The sequence below is a fragment of the Hyla sarda genome, chromosome 8 (genome assembly GCF_029499605.1).
Source record: "Hyla sarda isolate aHylSar1 chromosome 8, aHylSar1.hap1, whole genome shotgun sequence".
Lineage (NCBI taxonomy): Eukaryota > Metazoa > Chordata > Amphibia > Anura > Hylidae > Hyla > Hyla sarda.
Window position 1 is genome coordinate 55,379,100 of NC_079196.1, and position 25,345 is coordinate 55,404,444.

Here is a 25,345-nt window from a genome sequence, read left to right on the forward strand (position 1 = left end):
TATACCGCTGTATACTGTATATACTGTGTACTCTAAATTGTTCATTTATAGGGTGTATAGGGTGTCTGTTGCTCAGGGATCTCTTGAAATTAAAATTTGGAGATTTTACAGACTGCTACTACCGTATATACTCGAGTATAAGCCGACCCGAGTATAAGCCGAGACCCCTAATTTCAACCCAAAATCCCAGGAAAAGTTATTGACTCGAGTATAAGCCTAGGGTGGGAAATACCTCATCCCCCCCTGTCATCATCCAGACCCGTCATTAACATCCTCATCATCCCCTTGTCATCATCCCACACATCCCCCCTTCATCATCCCCTTGTCATCATCCCACACATCCCCTTATCATCCCACACATCCCCCCTTCATCATCCCCTTGTCATCATCCCACACATCCCCTTATCATCCCACACATCCCCCCTTCATCATCCCCTTGTCATCATCCCACACATCCCCCCTTCATCATCCCCTTGTCATCATCCCACACATCCCCTTATCCCACACATCCCCCCTTCATCATCCCCTTGTCATCATCCCACACATCCCCTTATCCCACACATCCCCCCTTCATCATCCCCTTGTCATCATCCCACACATCCCCCCTTCATCATCCCCTTGTCATCATCCCACACATCCCCTTATCATCCCACACATCCCCCCTTCATCATCCCCTTGTCATCATCCCACACATCCCCTTATCATCCCACACATCCCCCCTTCATCATCCCCTTGTAATCATCCCACACCCCCCCCCTTCATCGGCTGTCCGGGCTTGCTGGGAGTTGTAGTTTTGAAACCTCCGGAGGTCCGCAGGTTGAAGACCACTGCGGCCTTCAACATGCGGACCTCCAGAGGTTTCAAAACTACAACTCCCAGCAAGCCCGGGCAGCCATCGGCTGTCCGGGCTTGCTGGGAGTTGTAGTTTTGAAACCTCCGGAGGTCCGCAGGTTGAAGACCACTGCGGCCTTCAACATCATCCAGCCCCCTCTCACCCCCTTTAGTTCTGAGTACTCACCTCCGCTCGGCGCTGGTCCGGTCCTGCAGGGCTGTCCGGTAAGGAGGTGGTCCGGTGAGGAGGTGGTCCGGGCTGCTATCTTCACCGGGGGCGCCTCTTCTCCGCGCTTCCGGCCCGGAATAGAGCCGTTGCCTTGACAACGACGCATCTGCGTCGTTGTCAAGGCAACGTGACTATTCTGAGGCCGGGCCCGAAGCGCTTAGAAGAGGCCTCCCCGGTGAAGATAGCAGCCCGGACCACCTCCTCACCGGACCACCTCCTTACCGGACAGCCCTGCAGGACCGGACCAGCGCCGAGCGGAGGTGAGTACTCAGAACTAAAGGGGGTGAGAGGGGGCTGGATGATGTTGAAGGCCGCAGTGGTCTTCAACCTGCGGACCTCCGGAGGTTTCAAAACTACAACTCCCAGCAAGCCCGGACAGCCGATGGCTGCCCTGGCTTGCTGGGAGTTGTAGTTTTGAAACCTCTGGAAGTCCGCAGGTTGAAGACCACTGCGGGTGGGGGAGTTCACTCGAGTATAAGCCGAGGGGGGTGTTTTCAGCACGAAAAATCGTGCTGAAAAACTCGGCTTATATTCGAGTATATACGGTATATCCTATCACGATCCCTTAAAATAAAAAAAAAGGATGTGCTTAATGACTTTATGATGTCTGTCGCTGAAGAAGTGAAAATCCCTGCCTTTAACCCCTTAACGACCACGGACGTAAATGTATGTCCTGGTGCTGATGTACTTAGCGCACCAGGACGTACATTTATGTCCTGTGTATGACCGCGAGAATCGGAGCCATGATCGCATCATACACTGCAGGTCCCAGCTGCTATCAGCGCGATCGCGTGGATGTCCGCCATTAGCCCCTCAGATGCCATGATCAATACAGATCACGACATCTGCGGCAATGCACATGTTAAAATAGATGGTCGGATCACCTGGAGCGCTGCCACAGGGATCCAATCATCTGTAATGGCAGCCGGAGGACCCCGCACCTTCCTTTGGCCGTCTCCTCGGGTCTTCTGCTCTGGTCTGAGATTGAGCAGACCAGAGCAGAAGATCGACGATCTTCTGCTGATTGCAATTGATAGTCCCCTATGGGGACATAAAAAGTGTAAAAATAAAGAAAAATCCCCTTCCCCAATAAAAATGAAAATTGTCCCTTTTCCAATTTTACCCCCAAAAAGCTAAAAAAAATTTTATAAACATATTTGGTATCGCCGCATGCGTAAATGTCTGAACTATCAAAATATAATCAAAATAATGATCCCGTACAATGAATGGAGTAAACGTAAAAAATAAAAAAAAGTCCCAAAATTCTGCTTTTTTGTCAAATTTTATTCCAATTTTTTTTTTATAAAAAGTGATCTAAAAGTTTTATATATGCAAACGTGGTATCAATAAAAAGTACAGATGGCGGCACAAAAAAAGAAGCCCTCAAACTGCCCCATATATGAAAAATTTTTACAAAAATTGTAAGATTTTTTTAAGTGGTACAAAAATAGAAAAGTATCTAGCCATTGGTATCATTTTAATCATTTTGACCCACAGAGTAAAGAACAAATGTCATTTTTACTATAAAATGTACAAAGAAACCCTCCAAAACAAGCAAAATTGTGGTTTTCATAAAAATTTCCTCCCTAAAAAAAAAGAAATCTTTGGATTCGCCATACATTTTTTGGTAAAATGAGAGGTTTCATTACAAAGTACAATTGGTCACACAAAAAACAAGCCCTTATATGGGTCTGTAGATGTAAATACAAAAGAGTTATGGATTTTAGAAGGCGAGGAGGAAAAAACGTAAACGCTAAAATAAAATTGGCCTGGTCCTTAAGGTCAAAATGGGCTTTGTCCTTAAGGGGTTAATGGTCAGTATCACTAGAGGCTGGGGACCCTGGAAACTAGAGGCAGGGTCACTAGACGCTGTGGACCCTCGAAACCTCATAACTAGGATATCAAGGGTCCCAGGGTGTCCATTCGCCATCTTCCCAACCGGACTGCCATGGCACATCCAGAAGTCGCTTGCAGCTCACTGGTTGGGAATCACTGGCATATAGATAAGTATATAAACCCGAAGATGGCAAAGTTGGTGCTGGGGTCAGGGTGGCGTGCCAATGGCACGCTAATCTTTATCTGCTCTGCCATGATAAAAATACTGACTACTTGTAATCTGCTGAAAAATGTGCAAATAGCAGGTCTAGATTTCACAATCAATGGTCATAATGTTGCAAGAATTGTGCCTGCCCAGTGCCCACAATGAGAGAACTTCTTACACTATACACATCTGTAAAGTGAGTATAGTGTATATATACACACGTAGCGTACCTGCTGCAAATTTGATGCTGTGTTCACCTACTTAATTACACTTTCTTAAGCTGGGTTCACACTACGTTTATTACATACGGGGACCGGATCCAGCTGGGAGATGGGAAAACCAGATACGCGGCAAAAATGAGCCAACCGGAGACATTATCTGGCTCATTAAAATGAATGAGATGCGGACCTGATCCGGTCCCCATAAAGCCAAAACGTAGTGTGAACCCAGCCTAACACATATGACTAAGATGTTAGTGTCATGTTTTAATAATCTTATGTCATACCTGGTATCACTGATGGCCTAAAAGCCAGATGAAGGTCCTGGTTCTGTGGTTGGGAAACTATAGTGAAAAGTATGCATTGAGAACATCCGACACTAGACCTATAATCTACTCTTCGTACAGCTCTTGTTTCCATTTTGGCATTTTTGCAAGATAGATTATTAAAAAAACTCACATATAAACAGTGGGGCAAAAAAGTATTTAGTCAGCCACCAATTGTGCAAATTCTCCCACTTAAAAAGAAGAGAGAGGCCTGTAATTTTCATCATAGGTATACCTCAACTATGAGAGACCTAATGAGAAGAAAAAATCCATAAAATCACATTGTCTGATTTTTAAAGAATTTATTTGCACATTATGGTGGAAAATAAGTATTTGGTCAATAACAAAAGTTCATCTCAATACTTTGTTATAGACCCTCTGTTGTCTTCACAAGGTTTTCACACACTATTGCTGGTATTTTGGCCCATTCCTCCATGCAGATCTCCTCTAGAGCAGTGATGTTTTGGGGCTGTCGCTGGGCAACACAGTCTTTCAACTCCCTCCAAAGGTTTTCTATGGCGTTGAGAGCTGAAGACTGGCTAGGCCACTCCAGGACCTCGAAATGCTTCTTACGAAGCCACTCCTTCGTTGCCAAAGGGCGGTGTGTTTGGGATAATTGTCATGCTGAAAGACCCAGCCATGTTTCATCTTCAATGCCCTTGCTGATGGAAGGAGGTTTTCACTAAATATCTCACGAAACATAGCCCCATTCATTCTTTCCTTTACATGGATCAGTCGTCCTGGTCCCTTAGCAGAAAAAAAGCCCCAAAGCATGATGTTTCGTCCGCCATGCTTCACAGTAGGTATGGTGTTCTTTGGATGCAACTCAGCATTCTTTCTCCTCCAAACACAACGAGTTGAGTTTTTACCAAAAAGTTTTACTTTGGTTTCATCTGACCATATGACATTCTCCCACCCCTCTTCTGGATCATCTAAATGCTCTCTAGAAAACTTCAGACGGGCCTGGACATGTACTGGCTTAAGCAGGGGGACACGTCTGGCACTGCATAATTTGAGACCCTGGCGGCGTAGTGTGTTACTGATGGTAGCCTTTGTTACTTTGGTCCCAGCTCTCTGCAGGTCATTCACTAGGTCCCCCCGTGTGGTTCTGGGATTTTTGCTCACCATTCTTGTGATCATTTTGACACCACAGGGTGAGATCTTGCATGGAGCCCGAGATCGAAGGAGATTATCAGTGGTCTTGTATGTCTTCCATTTTCTAATAATTGCTCCCACAATTGATTTCTTCACACCAAGCTGCTTGCCTATTGCAGATTCAGTCTTCCCAGCCTGGTGCAGGTCTACAATTTTGTTTCTGGGGTTCTTCGACAGCTCTTTGGTCTTGGCCATAGTGGAGTTTGGAGTGTGACTGTTTGAGGTTGTGGACAGGTGTCTTTTATACTGATAACAAGTTCAAACAGGTGCCATTAATACAGGTAACGAGTGGATGACAGAGGAGACTCTTAACCCATTTATGCAAAATCAGGTACATGTACCTGATGATTAGCAGTGACTTCCCGCAACATCAGGTACATGTACGTGACGGGAAAAAACTGTCACAGCGACGCCTGGCTCTGTGACAGTTTATTGAGCTCGGCTGTGCTGCACAGTCGGGCCTCCCTGAAGCCGGCTAGAAGAAGTTACAGGTCTGTGAGAGCCAGAAATCTTGCTTGTTTGTAGGTGACCAAATACTTATCTTCCACCATAATTAGCAAATAAATTCTTTAAAAATCAGACAGTGTGATTTTATGGATTTTTTTTTCATTATGTCTCATTATGTCTCTCATAGTTGAAGTGTACCTATGATGAAAATTACAGGTTTCCTCCTCCGTCGTTTCCCCGTTCTGCCCACCCACAATAGACGGGGCAGGACGGGGAAACGACGGAGGGCCGGCGTCGAAGTCCACTTACCCATCGGCGACAGCTGCGGGCGACGATCGGTGTCAGAGATCGGCGTGGGCGGCATGTCGTGCGGCAGAAGAGAACGGCACCCTGGATCCGACCGAAGCCGGTAAGTTGCTTAGCAACATCTAGGGGACTACAGTTTGAGACCATTATACAGTGGTCTCTACACTGTTTCCCTCCAGATGTTGCAAAACTACAACTCCCAGCATGCCCAGACAGCTGTCATGCTGGGATTTGTAGTTTTGCAACAGCTGGAGGGTCACAGTTTGGAGATCACTGTGCTGTGAACTGTGGCCCTCTAGATCTTGCAAAACTACAACTCCCAGCATGCCCACATAGCTGTTTGCTGTCTGGGCATGCTGGCATTTGTAGTTTTGCAACATCTGGAGGGTCACAGTTTGGAAATCGCTGTGCACTGGTCTCTAAACTGTAGACCTCCAGATGTTGCAAAACTGCAAATCCCAGCATGACCAAACAGTAAACAGCTGTCTCAGCATGCTGGGAGTTGTAGTTGCGTACCTCTAGCTGTTGCATAACTACATCTCCCAGCATGCACTTCGACGATCAGTACATGCTAGGAGTTGTAGTTTTGCAACAGCTGGAGGCACACTGGTTGGAAAATATTGAGTTAGATAACAGAACCTAACTGAAGGTTTTCCAACCAGTGTGCCTCCAGCTGTTGCAAAAGTACAACTCCAAGCATGCACGGTCTGTCAGTGCATGCTGGGAGTTGTCGTTTTGAAACAGCTGGAGGTTTGCCTCCCCATGTGAATGTACAGGGTACATTCACACAGGCAGGTTTACAGTAAGTTTCCTGCTTCAAGTATGAGCTGCGGCAAATTTTTTGCCGGATCGCAAACTCCTAGCAGTAAGCTCACTGTAACCCGCCAGTACGAATGTACCCTAAAAACACTGCACTACACTACACTAACACATAATAAAGGGTAAAACACTACATATACACCCCTTACACTGTCCCCCCAATAAAAATGAAAAACATATTGTTCAGCAGTGTTTCCAAAACGGAGCCCCCAGCTGTTGCAAAACAACAACTCCCAGCATTTCCGGACAGCCACTGACTGTCCAGGCATGCTGGGAGTTTAGCAACAGCTGGATCACTGGCGTAGAATACCCCTATGTCCACCCCTATGCAATCCCTAATTTAGTCCTCAAATGCGCATGGCGCTCTCTCACTTTAGAGCCCTGTCGTATTTCAAGGAAACAGTTTAGGGCCACATATGGGATATTTCCATACTCGGGAGAAATTACACTACAAGTTTTGGGGGGCATTTTCTCCATTTACCCCTTATGAAAAGGAAAAGTTGGGGTCTACACCAGCCTGTTAGTGTAAAAAAAAAAAGAAATTTTTACACTAACATGCTGGTGTTGCCCTTTACTTTTTATTTTCACAAGAGGTAAAAGGAAAAAAAGACCCCCAAAATTTGTAATGCAATTTCTCCTGAATACGGAAATACCCCATATGTGGGCGTAAATGCTCTGCGGGCGCACAACAAGGCTCAGGAGTGATAGCGCACTATGTACATTTGAGGCCTAAATTGGTGATTTGCACAGGGGTGGCGGATTTTACAGCGGTTCTGCCATAAACGCAAAAAAATAAATACCCACATGTGACCCCATTTTGGAAACTACACCCCTCACGGAATGTAACAAGGGGTATAGTGAGCCTTAACACCCTACAGGTGTTTGACAAATTTTCATTAAAGTTGGATGGGGAAGAAAAAAAAATTCACTAAAATGCTGGTGTTACCCTAAATTTTTCATTTTCACAAGGGAAAATAGGAAAAAAGCCCCCCACAATTTGTAACCCCATTTCTTCTGAGTAAGAACATACCCCATATGTGGATGTACAGTGCTCTGAGGGTGAACTACAATGCTCAGAAGAGAAGGAGCTCCATTGGGATTTTGAAGAGAAAATTTGTCCGGAATTGAAGGCCACGTGTGTTTACAAAGCCCCCATAGTCCCAGAACAATGGACCCCTCCCACATGTGACCCCATTTTGGAAACTACACCCCTCACAGAATGTAATAAGGGGTACAGTGAGCATTTATGCCCCACAGGTGTCTGACAGTTGTCTGGAACAGTGGTCCGTGAAAATGAAAAATGTAATTTTGCATTTGCTCAGCCCACTGTTCCAAAGATCTGTCAAAAGCCAGTGGGGTGTAAATACTCACTGCACCCCTTATTAAATTCTGTGAGGGGTGTAGTTTCCAAAATGGGGTCACATGTGGGGGGGGGTCCACTGTTCTGGCACCACGGGGGGCTTTGTAAACGCACATGGCCCCCGACTTCCATTCCAAACAAATTCCCATTCCAAAAGCTCAATGGCGCTCCTCCTCTTCTGAGCATTGTAGTTCGCCAGCAGAGCACTTGATGTCCACACATGGGGTATTTCCATATTCAGAAGAAATGGGGTTACAAATTTTGGGGTTAAGTTTCTCCTATTACCCCTTGTAAAAATGTAAAATTTGGGGGAGAAACGACATTTTAGTGAAAATTTTTTTTTTTTTTCATTTACACATCCAACTTTAACAAAAAGTCGTGAAATACCTGTGAGGTGTTAAGGCTCACTGTACCCCTTGTTACGTTCCTTGAGGGGTGTCGTTTCCAAAATAGTATGCCATGTAGTTTTGTTTGCTGTTCTGGCACCATAGGGGCTTCCTAAATGCGACATGCCCCCCATAAACCATTTCTGCAATATTTGCTTTCAAAAAGCCAAATGTGACTCTTCTGAGCATTGTAGTTTGCCCGCAGAGCATTTTACGTCCTAACATGGGGTGTTTCCATACTCAGAAGAGATGGGGTTACAAATTTTGGGGGGCATTTTCTCCCATTACCCTTTATAGAAATGGTAAATTTGGGGAAAAACTGCACTTTAGTGAAAAAAAATTTTTTTTCATTTACACATCCGAATTTAACAAAAAGTCATGAAACACCTGTGGGGTGTTAAGGCTCACTGGACCCCTTGTTACGTTCCTTGAGGGGTGTAGTTTCCAAAATGGTATGCCATGTGGGGGGTTTTCTGCTGTTCTGGCACCATAGGGGCTTCCTAAATGTGACATGCCCCCCAAAAACCATTTCATAAAAACTCTCCAAAATCCCATTGTCGCTCCTTCCCTTCTGAGCCCTCTACTGCGCCCGCCGAACACTTGGCATACACATATGAGATATTTCCTTACTCGAGAGAAATTGGGTTACACATTTTGAGAGGATTTGTCTCCTTTTACCTCTTGTAAAAATTCAAAAACTGGGTCTACAAGAACATGCAAGTGTATAAAATGAAGATTTAGAATTTTATCCTTTATTTTGCTGTTATTCCTGTGAAACACCTAAAGGGTTAACACACTTCCTGAATGTCATTTTCAGGGGTGCAGTTTTTATAATGGGGTCATTTGTGGGGTATTGATCTGGTCCATGAAAAATTCAGATTTTGAAAATTTTGTGAACAATTTAAAAAAAATTGTTGCTGAACTTTGAAGCCCTCTGATGTCTTCCAAAAGTAAAAACATGTCAACTTTATGATGCAAACATAAAGTAGACATATTGTATTTGTGAATCAAAATATAATTTATTTGGAATGTCTATTTTCCTTACAAGCAGAGAGCTTCAAAGTTAGAAAAATGCAAAATTTTCTATTTTTTCATCAAATTTTGGAATTTTTCACCAAGAAATGATGCAAGTATCGACAAAATTTTACCACTAACATAAAGTAGAATATGTCACGAAAAAACATTCTCGGAATTAGAATGAAAGGTAAAAGCATCCCAAATGCTTAAAGTGACAGTGGTCAGATGTGCAAAAAACGCTCTGGTCCTACAGTGAAAATTGGCCTGGTCCTTAAGGGGTTAAGTGGGAGAACTTGCTCAATTGTTGGCTGGTTAAATACTTTTTTTAAGGAGAATACTTACCCCTTTTAGCTCATCACAGGCCTCTCACCACAGCCAAGCCAGAACACCCTGCTCTGTACTGACGAGAGGCAAGCCCCCCGAAACAGCTGTCTGCAGATGGGTTTTCTTCCCTTCTGGGGAGAATTCTGGCTTGGCATTAATCCCAATCAGTTTCTGAGATATATATATATATTTCTTTCCACATAAAGTCCCCATCCAAGCTCAGATAGAATGGATTCTGCGCTCCGAAGTACAGTACTTTCTTCTGATGGATACTAATAATTGTATAGAAACTATAGATGCATCCACCAAATAGTCATTATTTTCACATTTTATGTTTTTTTTTTTAGGTACACGGTGATGTCCGGGAATCCAGAGAAAATTTTGGAACACTTTTTAGAAACAATGCGACTGGAGCCTAGCATGAATGAATCGATGGGTAAAAATTATGTTAACTGACAACATAAAAAGATGAGTCTTATGTGTGCTGTAGGACAGTAATCTCCAAACTGTGGACCTTCGGGGGTTGCAAAACTACAACTACCAGCATGGCCGGACAGCCGTTGGCTGTCCGGGCATGCTGGTAGTTGCAGTTTTGCAACACCCATATGTCCGCAATTCGAAAAACCACTGGTGTAGAATCTCATGATTTGCCATGATATCTCTTGGTTGCCCTGATTGTGAATATTCCACATTCTACACAGTATATTCTGGTTTCCTATTCCACAAACTTGTACATGATGTATGAGTTTGTTTTTTAATGTTCCCTTTCATGACTTATCCAGAGAGGTAATCCAATTTCCAAAAGCTATCTCCTCCCCCATACACAGGATAGGGGATAACAAGCTGATCATTGGGAGCCCAACTGCTCAGACCCCCGCCAATCATGAGAACGAGGGAAAATTGTATCCCCAAGTACTATGCACATGCTCCATTCATCCTCTGTGGGGCTTTTGAACATTGCTTAGCTGGAGATGGAAATATGTCTTTATTTGGGAACCCTTAACATTAGCTAAAAAACAAATTGGACTTTTACAGCTGTTTGACATTTTTTTTTTCCATTCCTATTTTGCTAAAAAAAAATAAAACATTGCAGAATCGTATGTGATAAATACAATGCGGTTAAGGCACATTGTATTGCAAATAATTTTAGGTGTAAAGTTTTAGTGGTCTCCACCAGGTTTTTGCTTATTTATTTATTTAGCTACAACAATGACATGTACATCCACATGACTGCTGCAATCACTTACTGGCCTCAGTAGTCTTGGCTGTGCTTCATTGCATTAGTGCCGAGGCTAGTCATTGGATGTAGTGGTCATGTGGGTGTATGGCACATTATTGCTGCAGCCAAGTAAACGCATACCAATGGGGGGGGGGGGGAGCACTGGAGTGTTGATGAATAATGGCAGTTTTTGTTTTGTTTTTGTTTTGTTTAAGGCTAAGTTCACACATTGGGGTTTATTTACTAACGTGATCCCGACTCTTTTTTCTCGGGTTTCGCGCCCAAATTGTGTCGCACGTTCCATGCGACACAATTTGCGACCAAAAAAATCTAAACTCTCCATTTTACAAGAAAAACATGGAAAGGGGGCGTGGTCACGGGAGAACACGGGCGTGGTCTTGACAAAAGGGTCATGTCATAGGCAGTTTCGAAAAATCCCAACATATTAATTAACTAAGGTTTCCACAGAAAATGTGGTGGATTTGAGCTGAGAAAAACCCTACAGATCAGTTGTAAAAAAAAAAATGCAAAACGTAGGGAAAAGTGCAAAATGTAGGGAAACCTTAGTAAATACCTTGGGAAAATACCTTTCAGAAATCAAAATCCACAAAGAAAGCTACACTCCACTCTTAGTAAATAAACTCCATTGTCTTGCTCAGTCATAGGAGTAGAACATGAAAACATTTTTGGATCTGTTGTGCACTTTTGTGTTGCCCAGTGGACCACATTAAATTTGTTTGGGTCCACCAGGGTTCTGCCATGGTTCCTGCCAGTGTACCATAAAAAATAATGCTGCATGCTACACTGTTCTGTTCTGGCATTTTTAGTGAGTGGAATGTGTAATAGAGGTTCCTAATAGAACTTCTAGTGCAGATGTATACCTAGTCCAACATAATCTTATGAGGGAGGATTATTTTACATGTGGTTTGCAATGTGTTTTTCATTGTTTTCTGTTTTGCGATCACAATATCACATGTGATTTTACACAACCTCATGTGATTGTATTACATACTATATTGAGCGATATGGCGCTGTGATCATACAAAATCAAATTTTTTATCTCTACAGTTAGGATATTAATTTCACTTATAGACATCTTGTTCCCCAATGTGGCAGCTTTAAAGTGATGTATTGGATTTCGTACAGATCCACCCATAAATGGCGATGTTCCACTATATAGTTTGTCACATTTAATGTCCGGTTTGTGCTGGCTTTATCTAGAGATTTGAGCTGAAAGCACTTATACATGTAGATATAGGTGGGAGAAGAAGTGAGGAACCCTAAGTCAATTTATAGTCTAACAAGACAAGAAAAATAAATGGCACTCACCCATACATCTGTGCAAAATTCCCTCTTCTTACAGCTGGCATGTCCAAATGTAACAGTTATTTAGATAGGTAATTAATTGTTACATTTGAACATGCCGGCTGTAAGAACCTGTCTGCCCACATGGATGACATTTTTGCACTGTACTAAAAAGTATTTTTGTACAGATGTACGGGTGAGTGCCATCTATTTTTTAATTCTTGTAGGACTGTACGATTTCTGCATTTACCTAGATTGAGCCCCCCAGTATAGTGCATTTCCCTGCTGTGATTTCCTATAACCCCAGCTGCACACTCATGCCAAAGCTACCCTCTTCTACCTGCTGAAGTCCGGGAGCTGTGCCGATTGTTTGCTTCTTTGATGTGAACATAAGTCAATGTAATGCTAATCATTTCTCTAAATCATGTCCATTATTTGTTTTAGATTCGGCTTTAGATGACTTCATTATGATGCATTGTGTGTTCATGCCCAATGTTCAGCTCTGCCCGGCCTTGATGTCTCAATATCCTTTTCTAAAACAACCACTTGTTTGTTGAGCATAACAAATTTGGGGAAATTATGAAACACTGCACCTGGCGCATATTGGTAAAAGTTTTTGTGAATATGTGACTTATGTGACTTTTTACCAGTTAGCTCAGAGGGGCATGGTTTTGTATGAGGATGTGTTGACACCATGGATGCCGACTTTACTACAGTATATGCCACCTAATACCACTCAATTGACTGTCTGTTATTGAAATTCTCTTAAATGGTTCTGAGGCTGCAATTCCAAGCACAACCCATGAAAAGACGGTGGTTTAGAGCTAGATAAATAGTTGAGCACCTTTATATTTTTGCCAGTTTTATGTCTATATACTGTATCTATATGCATGGATGCCTGCCAAAGACATGATTAATTTTTTCCATATATCATTTTAGAGACATCTTTCCTGTTTACTTGGGTAAAGGGGTATTCCCATTGGGAGATTTAGGGATTATCCACAGAATATTCAGCATCTTTGGGGCAGCATCTATCTTGAGATCAAGGCCATCCCCCAGACCATGGGACCTGCACATATATTGAGACCAAGGTCCATCAGGCCTGCTTGCAATTGCCTGAGGTGATCGGGTAGCTGAAAAGAGCCGAGGCAGTGCATCTAGCGGTGCAACATTGTTTACGCAACTCTTTTAATCTCTATGGGAGTTGTATAAACCAGCCAACCATCCAAAGTTTATGGCTTCCCTACCAACTCCTGTGGCTACAAGCAGGAGAAGCCCTTAATAAGAGATAGGCGCTGTGCTCATAGGTGGGACCTACATCTATTGGACATTTATGGGCTATCCTTTAAGCATGCTATAAATGTGCAGATTGGAATACCCCTTTAAGTGATAATATTTGACTCCCTGTGACCACCACTAGGGAAACATATAGTCTGTCTACATCTGTCTTCAGAAAGCTCTCTCTAGTGAGGACTTCAGATAGCAACAATTCTAATTTGGTATATTCTGTGGCTGTCTAAATGGAAGCTGGGATTTTGGGTGTGATAGAAGAATGCTTTTGATTCCTATAAAGATGTATTAAATAATTGAAATTTCAGACCTGTTGAATTATATACATAAATGTCATAAACATACCCCTACCACCACCAGCACCATCTTCATTCATTGTTCAGTGTTTTTCCTTGTTGTCAGGACAATGGTCCTGCACATCACAAGGTCGTTCATTACTGTGTGACATAGTCATCTGGCCAATCAGAAGGTGAGAGCACCAGCCTAATCAGCTGCAGCACCAGCACTAATACTTAGTGAATCTAAACTCTGCAGCTGTTCTATCCTGTACCAGTGATGAAGATTTTCCCTACACTAGCGTTCCTATTCTCCCTGGACCTGTTATCCTGATCTGATCTTCAGTGACCTGACCTTTTGCCTGTTCTCTGACATTGCCTTTTGCCTATTTATTTTGTACTACACCACCCTCTAGGTTGACCCTGACTGTGTCTTTGATTCTGACTTTGTACTCTTTTGCCCATGTGTTGTCGACTTATTCCATCTGACTATTCTTTACTTACCTGCAAAGGGACTGTAGCCCAGTTGCAGGCTGCCATTAAGGTCAGATTGTCCAAGCAGTTAGGAAAGTGGTCAGGGGGCAAGCTTGAGTCTGCACTGATCCCTACCCTGGAAGTGTCAATAACATTAGATATCGTACCTTAAAAGTTCTGCTGGTAGCTTTCAGAAAGTCTAAACAAATCATATAAGTAGGGGCCTCATTGACAGATCTCTTTGTACTTTTGCATCCACAGATTGGGAGTTTCCTGTAGAATAAGGCATGCTCAAGGACCACATTTTAGTTTCCACAACTCTTCAAACCTATCAGCACAAATAATCATTAAGACGTTTGATCTTGTCTTTTATTGAAGAAAATGTGTTTCATAAAAGGACAACATCAAATTATATTGTTATGTGGGCATTTAGAAAAGAACACATTAGCCCTTCAGATATCTGTTTTTTCAGTCCTTGTTTTGGGTGTTTCTGGGGAAGTGTCCAGCTATATGAATATCATTGTCAGATCTCGCCTGTTTCCATGTATTTCATAAATACACACAGAGTATTCCCGGACGCTCTCCAGCACTGACAATATAATTGTGGTGTGTGGAAATGACTATTTTAGCATTTGGTATTTCTTATGAAATTATTTATAGATATAATTGTTACTTTACAGTTGCAGTTTATAATTGTGTTTCAGATTGTCTCATACAATTTTGTAGAGGTCAATAAAAAATATAATTTGAACACAAAAACTCTGAAGTAAAAAGTAAAGTAAACTTGGGATTCAATATGAGATTTAACAGTTTAGTGTTAACCTTGGGATTTTTCTGCATTTAGAAATTATTCAAGTATTCAAATAGTTTTGAAACATAAATGTCGGGACTGTAAAAAATACATTCAGTACGTGAACATCTCTTATAACAATTTATACATTTTCTTTTCTTATAATCATTCTCTTATTGCTGCAAATCACATGCCGATTGATTAATAGCATGATGTTATCTGGAGCCCCAGCCACTTATATGATACAGCAACTGATTATTTTTTTAAAATTTATTTACAACAGCCAGATCAGTGTCCCCCCAACAGGTTTTACTGTAGAAATGGCTTCATCAGGGGTCTTGGATACAAAGTGAAAGCCCATGTTTTGTTGACCCACATATTGCCATTTTACAGAATAAAGTGTGACTTTTAGAATACAACTTGTTAGGAATCACAGCAGGTGGTAGATCCTTTGGGCCTGTGTGAAGGAGACGAGCCGGGCCAGGGAGCGGGGTCTAAGGTGTTTTCACCAGAGCCCGCCGCAAAGCGGGATGGTCTTGCTGCGGCAGGTGGCACCCAGGTCACTACCCCTGGCATGACTCGTCCACACAGGTAACTCGGAGGTGACATGGCACAGGCAGAGACTGGCAGGACGTGGCTGGCAGGACGTGGCTGACCAGACGTGGTTGACAGGACATGACAACAGACAACAAGACAGGGCAGGAACACGGGTACTGGATAGGTCGGAACTAGGAACAGATACACAGACTCTGGGAACAAGACTTCACTAAGGCATAGACAACCAAAGACAACCAAAGATCTGGCAGGGAGGAGCAGATACTTATACCTATAAGAAAGTGAGCTCTGGCACACGCATGCCCTAGAAGGCAGAGGCACACGTGCTGGAGCTGCGGGGACACATGAAACAGAGACACAGGACCGTAAGTGACAACGGGCTGAGATTCGAATGCGGGCGCGTCCCGCGATGTGAATCTCAGCCCTGCCGGCAGCGGGGACAGAAAGCGCTCACGGCCGGCGAGTCTGGCCGGAGCGCAACTGTAAAACAACTGTTAGGAAGGGCTGGGTCTAATGACCTTTAGTTTTAATTTGACATTGTATAATTATTTTCCCTCCCAGGTTTGACATTTCCCCATTCCTGCTTTGTTATTTGCTTCATATCATAATATAAAATTGTGACATTACAGAATGATAGCATGATATTTGGATTTAGAGACAGAGATTGTACCAACAGGACAACCGCCTATTGTAATAGCTTGTCTCACAATGCTGTTCTTGAATACTGGAGCTCTTACTTTCGGAACCCACAGCTATGAGATGATATTGTCTGGGGAAGCTGTGAGCGGCTCTACAATATAGGATTGTTGGGAATCCAACTCCTGGCACCTGTGCCGATCAGATGACTAAAGGGGCTACAGCATTCCAACAAGTTCCATATCCTCATAAATGTTTACCATGCACAGCTCAGAGCAGCCTAAAGCTATATAAAAGATTTCTCAGAATTGCTATTTTAATAGAGAATACTAACAGACAGGCCAGGAGAGACCACAGGTCATACGTTAAAGGATATTGAAGAGAGAAAAAAAAGGTATTTAAGTAAACTAGTATCAGATGGTTTTACAGATTTGTAAATGACCTCCAGTTAAAAAAAAGCCTTCCAATACTTATCAGCTGCTGTATGCTCCAGAGGAAGTTGTGTAGTTCTTTCCAGTCAGACGCAGTTCTCCATGTCGGGAACTTTCCAAATCAGAAAAAAATCCACATCGCAAACCTCTTCTGCTCTGGACAGTTCTTGAAACGGACAGAGGAGGCAGCAGAGAGCACTGTGTCAGATTGGTAAAGACTGAGTACAGCACGAAGGGTAACAGAGAAGAGGGGCCGCTCTTCTAATGAATACGCCAGACTCTTAACTATGAGTCCACTGCATTTTTTCAACATCCTAGTAGCCAAATGGCACAATGTTTTGTGCCACATTTTGGCTACTAGGAATACAGACCTGTAGAAGTAACAGACTGCCCATGTAATGCAGTATGTTAAGCTAGTAAATCTGCCCTAAAGGCATTATCCAGCTATTTTTTTTCTTTTTTTTTTTTTTTTTCAGAAATGTGCTCAGGCTGTTAAATAAAATTTAATAAGCCTTTACTTACTTCCCGCGCTCCCCACCAGCCTCCATTAACGGGCTGCCCGGTCTCTGTCGCACTTCACTTCTGGGAGCAGCTTATACTATACATTGCTGATCAGCCAATCACTGGCCGCAGAGGTGTCCATCTGCCTGTAATTGGCTGAACGCCCATGTGACATATTGTCTGCAGCTGTGGAGTGGAATGCAGGGGAGGCCTGGTGCCGTGATAACGGAGGCTGTGAAGAGGTAAGTAGAGGTTTTTATTAGACAGCCTGGGCGCATGTATGAAAATGTTTTTTTTTTTTGCTGGATAACCCCTTTAAGCTCTGAAAAAAAGCATGTAGGAAGATGCCAAGAATTCCAATATAAAAGATTAACACTACACAAAAATTAATTACATTTCACATTTTTAATATATACACTTTAAATGTCTATAATAATAAGTTAAAGTCTGGTGAGGATACATTGTAAACAAATACGCTGCATTAATATAAGTTCCTAAGAACACAGAGTAGCTTTAGCTTTATAATCCCTCACATCCATTGTGTTAAGTGTGGCACTGTAAGGCAGAGAGTCGTCAGCGTATCTCACAATGTAATCATGTCTAATGAGCGCAAATTACAATCTGTGTATATTTTGCTTCTTTCCGTATTTTTGTAAACCTTAATCTCTGTTCGGAGAGCTATCATTAGTTGGATTTAAAGTAAGTAAATGTAAAAAAAGAAAATGCCAAAAATTATGGGAACCTGCGGTGAGTTTGATAATAGCTAGGTAAAAATATATGAAATAATTATATGGCTGGAGAGACTGAACGAGAACATGACTAAGAGGAACATTAAACTTGTAATTCACATTTTTTTTTAACGCTGACTGTATTGACAGCATTTCAGCGTGTTATTGTTTGGAAGTGCAGAGGCTTTCAAGTAATACGGCAATAAGTAGCTTTAATGAATGCCAGCTATACTTCGTTAAAGAGATGGCACAGACTCATTTATTTTGAAAAAAAAGCTTCATTTTACCCTTTGCTGTTACCATGTTAGTGCATTAACGGGGTATTCCGGGATTTTAAAGGGGCTGTAAATTTAGCGTAGTTCATAATATAGTGTCTGTACATGTGTGTGATGGCTGATCTTTGCCCTGAATGTTCATTTTTAGCAGCTTTTCCCAGGTTGCAGTGCGGCCCGAGACAGTACATCACTAGTCAGGTGTTGAAAGGGAGCAGTGCTTCAAAGGGTGGATCGACCGCTGGGTGGGAGGGATATCATTGCAGGAATTTGCAGTTTCAAGCACAAAACTCATGGAAGGGAGCCTAGTTGTGCTCCAATGGGTGGGGTGACTGATGTGTGGGAGGAAGATAAGTCACCTCCCACTTAAAAACAAAGGATCCTGGGGATTGTAGTCTGAGGGAGGCCACAGAAACAAGAAGTAGCCAGTTCACACGAACAACCCAGCAGCATGATGGAGGATACAGGACACTGCCATTTACCACCAACATAAGCACAGATCCTTGGTAAGCATGTCCATTACGGTCTGGCAGGTGATAGGCTGAGCCCACTGTCATGTAAGAAGCCGGCCAGAGCTCCTTACATGACAGTTTAGCTCAACCTATCACAGGCCGGGCGGGAAATCGCTGCGGCCGGTGATACGCTGATGGCTCTGCGGCATCCCCGTCCCCAGGAAGTGGAATGAGGTCAGCACTGCCGGACCGTGAGGCCTGTGCCGGACCAACGGGGACTCGTAGGAAGGTGTGTATAAGTTTATTTTGTTTATTTTTGAGGCACGGGAATATATAAAAGTGTTCCACTACAGTTGTCCTTTAAGTCACCTTATGGTGGATAGCCCCTTTAAAGGAAAGATGTCCATTGATTTTAATTGTCCATAGTGGTTTTTATTACTGGTGTACAAGGATAGCTGGAGGCTTTGTGTGTTGGTTGTCCACATGTAGGGATTTTGGATAAACCTTTATTAGGTATTCATGTATGGAACAACAATACAGAACATAATACAGTGGTCCCTCAACATACGATGGTAATTCGTTCCAAACGACCCATCGTTTGTCGAATCCATCGTATGTTGAGGGACTCGTGCAATGTAAAGTATAGGAAGTTATACTCACCTGTCCCCGCCGCTCCGGACCGCGTCCTCACCGCTCCCGATGCTGTCCCAGGAGCTCCCGATGCTCTCCCGCTGCTCCGGCGTCTTCTTCGGGATTCTCCGGCTTTTTCCGCATCTTCTCCGGTGTCCGGGCCTCGCTTTCTGGTGACGTTATTATGTTGCGGCGCTGGGACAGCGTGTGCAGCGACGTAATAACGACGCCGGAAAGCGAGGCCCGGACCCCGGAGAAGATGCAGAAAACGCCGGAGGATAGCGAAGTGGACCTGGAGCAGCAATGGCCTCTGAGAGGCCATCGTATGTCGATTTGATCATATGTCGGGGCCATCGCATGTCGGGGGGTTACTGTATGTAACCCAACACAGTCAATTTCTACACTCTCTTAGAATCAAAAGTATAAACTTTTTTAATTAAAGGTTTTTTCCCACAGTAGACGTTGTTGGTTTATATGGCGTCATTGGGAATGTGACCAATGTGAGCCTCACTTATACCTAGAACAATTAGGCTAGGGGACCATTGCACCACTTGAAGTAAATGTATCCAATGTGTCTGGATGCTGTAACCAATGATTGGCTGTAATCTGTAGAGAAACGTTTTACTTATTCCCACAGCGCAACCACAGGGAAAATTCTGAATTACATAGTCTCCATTCAAGTCATTGCATTGTCTGTGGAATGCTGGACTGGATAAGCCATCCATAGGGAGAGATGTTTGCAAATGCTCTCTACTTTTGTAGTGATATGGGGGGAGATTTATCAAAACCTGTGTAAAGGAAGAGTGGTGCAGTTGCCCATACCAACCAATCAGATCACTTCTTTAATTTTTAAAGAGACCTGTGAAAAAATGAAATAAGCGATCTGATTGGTTGCCATGGACAACTGCACCACTCTCCTTTACACAGGTTTTAATAAAACTCCCCCATGGTTCCTAAACTTAGATTCCCCTTTATTATAAATTTTAGCAACATGTATGAGAATTAGTAGATTTATCTGGGGCTGAACAATAGGGACCAAACTGAAACCCAGAAGGCCTAAGGCCCCTAAATGCAGCCAAAATGGGGTTAGATACATACATAGATACATTAAGATACATCACTACCAATGTATATGCCAGTGGTCTCCAACTGTGGCCCTCCAGATGTTGCCCTCCAATGGCTGTCCCTGCATGATTAGAGTTGTAGTTTTGCAACATCTGGAGGACCACAGTTTGGAGACCACTGTTATATGCCATCAGTGGTTACCCTGGAGAAACCCTATGAATAAAAAACACCATATAATAAAATAGAAAGTATTAGTGATGTAGTGCACACAATAGACAGCTTAAAAGTGAGACTTTTTAGGTTGTAAATGGGGTGTTTTGTTTCACCTGCATTTACAGAGAATTTTTATTTTTTTAATCTTTTATGTGATGATGTGTAATTTTAACTTCTCGGTTATTAATATCAGCACTAACAAGAATACCAAATTGAGGTAATATTGAATGTATAATTATAGATGTGGGTAGGGATCAATGTTGCAACCTCAGGAGAGGATTAGGAAGAATAAACTAAATTAGTGTTCCGGAGGAGCCTGCTGCTACAGATGTGATTGGAAAAGCAAACAGAGTACATTGGAAGTCATTACAGATACAGAAGAGGGAACATTCCACAGTAAGGATATTGCTATGTATATATGTATATATATATACGACTATGACTAAAGTTTGGGGACACCTACACATTACATTTACTGGAGTGTTTAGGACATACTGTTCTAGATCTGTAGACATCTTTATTGTGTTGGTCCTTCTATTGTAGTTAGGAGCACCTTCCACTTATCTGGGAAGACTTTCTACATGATTTTGGAGATGTCTTTGGGGACTTTTGTCTATTCATCCTTGTGAGGTCAGATCCGGATGTGGGAGAAGAGGTCCCAGCTCACAATCTCGGTTCTAGTTCATCCCAAAGGTGTTAGATGGGGTTGAGGTCTGGGCTCTGTCCGGGCCAGTCTAGTTCTTCCACATCAAACTCACCCAACCATGTCTTTATGGACCTTCGTTTAAAGACAAGAAGACATACAGTTATCCAAAATGTCTTGGCACGCTGAGCATTAAGAATTCCCTTTACTTGGACTAAGGGTCCTAGGCTGAGCCCTAGAAAACCGCCCCATAGCATTATTTCTCCCTCACCATATTTTACAGCTGGTCATGTTCTTCTGGTAGTCACCAATCCAGGATAATACTTATATATGTTACTCACTAGGTCATGCAGACTCTTTACATGTCTTTTTTATGTGTCTATCTTCTCTATTTGGCTCACAAATCCCTCTGTTCTGCTGCTTACTTACTTATTCTGATATCCACTGCTTAGCAAGGAGCGTGTCTAAGGAAAGCACTGAGCCCACCCTCACTCATCATGCCTTCACTGCCTTCCTGAGTCTGCTGTGCTGTGCTGGGTCTCTTAATCTAATCACTGCAGACTGCTCTGTAACCCCTTCCTCTCGGTTTTCATGCTGCAGTCAGGACAGGAGTGAGCAAGACGAGTGCTAGAGCCACCTTCACTTTCTGCACTTTGTCCCAGCCTATGCTTCAGCTGGGACAAAGATGATGCTGCAGTTGGACAGGATTATGTTATGGATGGTATGCGGACACCTAGTGGACTTTTTTAACAAGTCATGATTTCTATAAAAAGAAGATAAAAAAAAATGATGAAATATATTAAAAAGATTAATGTTTTGCCAAGATGTGCAACATATAAATGTTTTTTTTGATTCTGACAGTGCCCATTAAAGTCAACAATGTAGAACTGGGTACTAATACTTACCATTTATAGCTATACACTGACCCCTCGACCTACGATGGCCATCGCATGTTGAAGGCAGCATCAACATACGATGCTTTTTTATGTCGAGGCCATCGCATAAACTGCTATCCGGCAGCGCAGACTGCTTCAGCTGCCACCGGATAGCCGTTTACGGTGCCCTGTGAGCTCCGGTGATGTCTCTTACCTGTCCTCGGGGCTCCGGCGCGTCCTCTTTGGGATCCCCTGCATCGTCGGCGCTCTCCATCGTCGTCATCACGTCGCTGCACACGCCGTCCCATCATCCAATAGGAGCGGCGTGCGTAGCGACGTGATGGCGGCGACGGAGCGTGCGGATGCCGGGGAAGCAGAGGCCTTGCCGGAGCGTCGGGGACACAGTGACAGCGATGGACGGTGACATCCCTGGAAGAGGTGACGAGCGGCGACGGTCTGGACCGGCGGGGACCCGTGAGTACAACTTACACTAACAGTAGTCTTCGACCTGCGGACCTCCAGATGTTGCAAAACTACAACACCTAGCCTGCCCGGACAGCCAACGGCTGTCCGGGCATGCTAGGTGTCGTAGTTTTGCAACATCTGGAGGTCCGCAGGTTGTAGACCACTGTCCTATACTTTACATTGCACGGATCCCTCAACATGCGATGGTTTCAACAAACGATGGTCTGTTTGGAATGGATTACCATCGTATGTTGAGGGACCACTGTAATGGAGTTTTGATCTTGTTTGATTGTATTTGGCATTTCTAAATGTGCTTTTTTAGTATCTTCCTTCTGTTTCTCTGTAACAAAGTGAAGTACACAGTTGTAAATGGGGTTGCCTTGTCTGAACTCAACCTAAGGCTAATTTAACACAATCATTTTAGAGCTCTGTATGGGATCTAAATATTGAGATTCAGAGACAAAAACCAAATCCAGTTATGTTACCACAACCATCTTTGGGAACAGCTTTCCTGACCCAACAGGACAGGATCCTATCCTTTCCCAGACTTTTGTTTGGTGTATGTATGCTGATAAAATCATTAAAGCCACATACACAGAAACTGTATGGCAGTACACAGCCATCACCGGTCAATAATACACACACTGTATATTGCCATATGGTGCATTAATGAGATGTGTCAAAATATATAAAAATTAGTATTTTGTGCTCTTCTGAATAAGACTGATACAGTATGGCCTGGAATTGCCTGTTTCAATATCAGACATTATTTACTGTCCTAAAGGGATTAAAATCTAATAACATTTACACAGAGCAATAGCCTAAAGTATTTACTTTTCCACACACACACACACACACATATATATATATATATATATATATATATATATATATATATAAACAACAAAAAAACGTGGTCTCAAATGGCTGGAGGTGCTCAACCCCAAATGCGGTTGTGCATTTATACTGGGGGAGCAGATCCTGCCCTTGTAGTCCGTTGCTAGGGGCGATCCCCAGCATAAAAATGCATACAATGGAGGATGCCTGCAGCGGACTACAAGTGCCACAATAGAATCCTACACCAGATAAACGGTGTGGATGTGTAACAATTAGAATACAATACAGGAATATGGGTGCACTACTGTGGTAGATGTATACAATGACATTGGCTATCCCTCAACACTGATGTTAAAATTGAGACATTCGCCAGTGTATCCTTATATGAAGGACACACCAGAGCCCGCACACCAACGCCAAGGTTTCTCAAATTGGTGCGAGACCTAACGCTAATCCTACCTGTGCTTGATAAGCAAAACAGGGGCCAGTGGGCAATTACGGCAGCATTCGGTTGACTCACAACTTCCTCCCAGATACCCTCCAGCGTGACTGAGCACACATGCAATGGGAGGAGGGAGGCAAGCTGCAAGCCCCACCTGAGTTGGCTAATATGGGTGCCTGGCCTCACAGGTGCTACCTTAATGCTGCCTTGTAGATATTCAAGGCGCATTAATTTTGGAGTTTACACACCTCCAAATATAAAATTTAAACAAACAACATAAAAACGTGGTCTCAACGTGGTGAGTCAACCGAATGCTGCCGTAATTGCCCACTGGCCCCTGTTTTGCTTATCAAGCACAGGTAGGATTAGCGTTAGGTCTCGCACCAATTTGAGAAACCTTGGCGTTGGTGTGCGGGCTCTGGTGTGTCCTTCATATAAGGATACACTGGCGAATGTCTCAATTTTAACATCAGTGTTGAGGGATAGCCAATGTCATTGTATACATCTACCACAGTAGTGCACCCATATTCCTGTATTGTATATATATATATATATATATAAATATATATATATATATATATATATAATTCTTGGGCCGAGACAACATATCCACTATAAACAAACACAATACTGTATAATAAAAATACAAAGAGACAACCCGCTCGCTGACTGTTACCTCAGGCAATCTATGTAGTTTTGTTTTTTATTTTATTCTGTTACGTCTCACTAGTCTCTTTATGTTATTTTGTCTATTATGTACAGTATATCTATGACATTCACATAACTATAGAACTATACAAAAAAATTCTTTAAAAAAATCACATCTACTGAATACATTTATATGATATAAAGTCTTAGTGCCACAAGATGGCGCTCCTGTACTTTTCATTCTCAGTAAAAAGGACAAATATACTGACCTACTCATTGAAAATGAAGTCAGTCCTTGATATTTGCGAACTTGCCTAATTCCTCTTTAGCAATCATCTAAATCCCTGGGTTTGGATATTTTTTGGAACATTAAAATGTCATAGGCTGCAGGGGGAAAAGTTCAATATAGTAAAAAAACAAAAACACCCTAATACAACAAAAATAGCATCTGGGCTACAAAATATTGCAAATTATCAAATAGCCATTGGAAAGTATTCAGACTTTTTATTTATTTATTTATTTATTTATTGTAGTTTTTGCATACAATAATTATTTTCAGTTTTTAGGTATTATTTCTTTAATACAAGACTTCCTGAGGTTTTACTTAGATCACCATAAACAGCCATACTGATCTAAACCTGGTTATTAGAAGCAGGTCACGCAGATGTAATATGTATAATACTGGCAGGCGTTAATCAGAAAACTCCTTTAAGATCAGAGAGTCGATATGTAACTATATGGAGATTGATGCATTTGCACTGGTTGCCCTTTGAATGTTCTATGGGTATGGGTTTTATCAAAGCAAAAATAATTTCAGATCAACAACTACAAGTAATGAAAATAAGAGATATAAATGTATAATGTAAGTTTGGTTCCTTAACCCCTCTGCACTTACCATGCCCAACCTTCCCAAGGGACGGAGCAGGAGAAAATGGATTATGCCATCAATAACAAACGTAGAGTCATCCGATTGGTACAACTTTGGGCCAACTTGTACGGTGACCTACTGCGGGAGGATGAGGTCGCCATGGCTTTCTTAGAGGTAAGTTGTACCCTGTTTTGTATGAAGCATAAAATGTAGAAACATTCTGTATGTGTTAACTGTGTAGTGACTCTTTGTTAGGGTACATTCATGTTCCA

At 42.6% G+C, this 25,345-nt stretch overlaps 1 protein-coding gene across 12 annotated transcripts in view; it reads left to right on the forward strand.

Moving 5' to 3' along the window:
* Positions 1 to 25,345, forward strand: part of RAPGEF4 (Rap guanine nucleotide exchange factor 4) — a 467,767-nt gene that overhangs the window by 358,360 nt on the left and 84,062 nt on the right. For all 12 annotated transcript variants that reach the window (XM_056536334.1, XM_056536335.1, XM_056536336.1 and 9 more), the window contains 3 exons: positions 9,807 to 9,895; positions 12,428 to 12,506; positions 25,097 to 25,247. In XM_056536334.1, the coding sequence (XP_056392309.1) occupies positions 9,807 to 9,895; positions 12,428 to 12,506; positions 25,097 to 25,247 (319 nt within the window). The remainder of the gene's footprint in view (positions 1 to 9,806; positions 9,896 to 12,427; positions 12,507 to 25,096; positions 25,248 to 25,345) is intronic.